General features: G+C 42.9%; 1 protein-coding gene across 1 annotated transcript in view; it reads left to right on the top strand.

Moving 5' to 3' along the window:
* The first annotated feature begins 3882 nt into the window (after positions 1 to 3882).
* TMEM114 (transmembrane protein 114) overlaps positions 3883 to 4023 on the top strand; it is a 12816-nt gene continuing 12675 nt past the window's right edge. The window contains exon 1 of the mRNA XM_008633545.2: positions 3883 to 3970. Within this exon, the coding sequence (XP_008631767.1) occupies positions 3883 to 3970 (88 nt within the window). The remainder of the gene's footprint in view (positions 3971 to 4023) is intronic.

Below are 4023 nucleotides of genomic sequence, written 5' to 3'. Positions count from 1 at the left end.
TCCCTATTTTTAAAGTCAAGATTGTTGAGAGGAAATGAAATGGAAAACACAGCAAGCCATTCAGATCTCTCATTGCAGTTTCTGTGGAGAATTCTATCGGATGAACATCTGACAAAAATGCTTTGGAGATTTTTTTCTCCTTTTATCTGTCTCTTGTGAAAGAGCAGAAGATTATTTTACTTCCTGTGGTGATACGATGGCACATAAATTATTACTGCAGTCTCTCTCTGTGCTGTCATGTTCCTCACTGCTATTGAGTGCCAACAATCTGCAGGCAAAGCAGATTATATTTGTCACAAAATCTCACCAATCTGCAGCAAGAGGCACTTACTAAGGCTTAATATAACTAGAGGAGTAGCTAAAAAGCTGCATTACATGGGGGCTTTTAAGCACAAAGGTGGATTGTGTGAGAAATGGGGCTGCTGCAATTGCTTTTCTAAGAAACGCTGATACCTTGTTTCACATATGCACGATATTTGGGCAAAGCAGGAATATCTTGTGGCTGCAGAAGGACTTAAAGGAGCCAGCGTGGATAATGTGGGTGATAGTGGAAGTTGTTTAGGGAGATGCAGTTTCTGTACTACACGCAAGAGGGCTTTGGCAGCAGCTCCTGAGAGGTACCTCTTTATTAAGGATGCACCTCAGTTACATTTCCCGTCTTCCTCACAGCTATGTGACCTAGGAATTTGCTTAAATTTGCCTCATGTGCCAGACAACTTCACCAAGGTTTCATTGCTTGTTTTAAATGATGAATTGGGCCAGTTTCATCCATTGATCAAGTCCCAAGAAGTTGGCTGTGCTGCTTGCTTCAGGTATGTCCCTCCTATAATCCCCTTTTGAATTCAATGTCATGTGTTGACACTCCATGGGTTTTTTCTTGGCAGATCAGGTAATACTGAGTAAGAGTCAGGACACTGTGATATATGTCTTGTAGTCTCTTGTCAGAGATAAATTGTGACTGGTCAGTCTTTTTTAAAACTCACTGCAGGTTTTGACTCTTCAAAACTGGATGTGTACAAGTGCATGATGAAAAGATTAAATCTGAGAAGGAACGGCCAGACCTGAGATCAACCAGCCAATAATTAGTAATTTCCAAGGGCAGCGAATCTGAAAATTGTAATAGTGAATATTGTCTAACAGCTTTTCTCTTTTGAACCACAGGGGAAGTAATTGTGGTAGGTTTAAAAGAACAATAAAATCCAGAATCCCATTAGCTTTACTGGAAGGCTGAATGGTAAAACTGTGTTTGATTTAATTCTTCATTCAACAACAAGAAAATAAAAAAATAACAGGAGAAAAAAATGTGATATTTCCTGGAAAAGGATTGTGAATGAAATTATGTGTGTTGGTTGTGCTTTTTGCCATGGCAGCGATTAATTACAGTTGTTGGTGCACACTTGCACTGACTGGCTTTCCTGCAGTCAGGCGGGTAAACATCGTGGGAATCCCTCCCTTCTTCAGTTTACAAAGAATGTACTTTTAGTAATGCAGTCTCCTCTTCACAAATACAGACAGGGCAGAGGAAATTAAATAAAAGAAAAATTGGGGAAAATTGAGGAATTCAGTGGGATTCTGCTGCACCTGAACAGCACAGGTTCAGAACAGTTGAGAAGGAACTGCCCTAGCGATGCATTTTACCCGGGAAAAGTGCTGGGAAGCAAAGCTGGTGATTCCCAGAGCACAATGCCCTCTGAATCCTCTGGCGCCCAGGTAACCCTGCAAGGAGAAGGGAGAGGGTAAAAGTTACTTACACAAGCTTTGCCATGCTCAGGCTGGAAGAGACTGATAATTTTGCTGCATCACACTCTGGGGACTGATAATTGACTGCAACTTTGAGGGCATTTTCTGAACTATCTTTGTTATTCTGAGCAGCAGATTGATGTTGGCAGATGCAACCAACACCTAGTCTATGCAAAGCCAAGTGTTCCTTCTCCATGAAGCTAAGTCTAGATTAAAATTTCGAATCTTTTGTGCTAAAGGTCCTAGTTCAACATTCAAAGACCTCAGGAAATTGAAACTGAATCTGTAGAGAAACTAATTTGCACTGCTGGCTTTTTCCTTTCATTATAAACATTTCCCAGTCAATACATGAAAGTGTTTTGTTAACTATGTTTTTAGTTTTCTGACTTTGCAGGAATTATTAGTTCCCTAGCATGAGAATGAATGCCTAAAAATTTATGGTGATGTGGAAATGAAACCTTTATGTAGAGTTGATTTACTCTTGATACAAGTATCTGTCATCAGAGTCTGGTCACAAAAGGATCTGGGGTTAGCAGGCTGCAACTTAGGTTTGCTGTAAAGTTAGTCTAGACAGAGTCTACAAGGACCTCCACACATCTTGATGGCTAAAATAGATTATTTAATAATGTTTCTAAGAATAAGCACATGTACAAACTTTGTGGGCCCCCAGATTAGAACAAGAACTCTGCAAGATGCAGGGTGTCACTGACAAGCATCTTGTACAGCACTCGCTGAACAGTTTGTACCCAGCTGGGTTAAATGTTCCTTCAGTTTTACACCCTGTGCTTTCCCTTGCATTTTAACAACCTTGACATTTCCCTGGGAGATGACAGTGTCAGGTCATTGCAGGGGAGTGGTGACTTAGGTGTACAAATTCCTCTGGCTCAGATTTATGAGAAGAGAACTGTTAAAACCTCTGCATAGGATGTGGTATTTGTGGGGCTAATTTAAACTTTCAAGTAACTCTGCAAATATAGTTGGAAAAAGAGAGACAACTTGGGGTCCCAGCTAGGACTCGTGCCCCAAGGCTTACTCATTTTGTCTCACTGCATCAGTTAGTCTAACAAAACGTTTCACTTTGCTTCATTAACTTTGTATCAACCAAACATTGCAATTACAAGGAGGTAACAGCTGCATGGTTAGTAGAACTGCAAGGGCATTTTCACGGATTACAAATACAACTTGGAGAGGTGAGAAATACATGGCAAAAGCTCAGCATAATGCTATAGCTGCTTAACAGTGTATTCCTGAATATACAGACTATTATATTCCCAGCCATATACACCTTTCAGTAGTTTTGCAGAGCAAAATGTGGTCTCTAGTGTTGATGATTACTGTGTTTATTTGAACACACTCGCTCTCAAGGAAGATTTTCCTTTTAACTGATCCTACTGCTGAAACCCTACTGGTTCACGATAGCTTGTTGCCATGGTTGGGTAATGATGTCACACATTCTGCCCAGTGTCCATGCCAGAAAGTAAATGAGAATGACTTTTTTAATTACTTGGGGTTACTTAGCAATGTCCTGGAAGGCCTGATGTGAATTACAAGGAAGAAAACAAGATGCCCCCTTGTCCCTACCTGCACAGCATCTTTATGCCAGTGAAGAGATGCAGTAGAACACCAGAGTGAATTCTCTGCGGATTTGAAAGCAAGGTTCTATTACTGAAATTTACTTCGTTATTCAACAGATTTCAGCGGGCTGAAGATGAGCAGGAGGCTGGGTGAAGTGTGGCTTTAGGGCTCACACGTGAACTCCTTGGAAACTACATAACTATAGTTTCTGGACGAGGGAGTTTGTGTCTTTTCATCTATCGGTTACACTGATGGGAAAATGATTCCAAGCAGGGTACAGACATCACTGCATCAGGTAGTAAATGCCACGCTACTGCCTTCTCTCACACCACCTTTCAAATTAGGTTAGAACTGGCCTTTTGAGGTCGGCATCTGGAAGGCACAGAACAAGAGGGAATCTCTTGTAAATATACCCGAAAGGCTGCAGGAGCACCAACCCTGTCACTGCTCCCCAAACCTCGGCTTCTGCTCCCTCCTCCCCTCAAAGACAGTGGTGGTTGGAATCCGGGATCTTTCTCTCCTCTGAGGTGAGCCCATCCCGAAGCTGCCGGGGCGATCGGGATCCCCATGCCCGTGTTTTTGCCAGGTGTCCCTCTCTGTGAGGCAGCGCTGGCACGCCTCATCGCACAGGGCTCCGCGCTCGCTGCGCACACGCGTGCGGGGCTCGGCCGGGGTCGGGGCTGGCGGGCGGGGGGCAGCGGGGTCTCT

The sequence above is a fragment of the Corvus brachyrhynchos genome, unplaced genomic scaffold, assembly GCF_000691975.1.
Source record: "Corvus brachyrhynchos isolate BGI_N302 unplaced genomic scaffold, ASM69197v1 scaffold5, whole genome shotgun sequence".
NCBI lineage: Eukaryota > Metazoa > Chordata > Aves > Passeriformes > Corvidae > Corvus > Corvus brachyrhynchos.
This window is presented reverse-complemented; position numbering and strand designations above follow the sequence as displayed.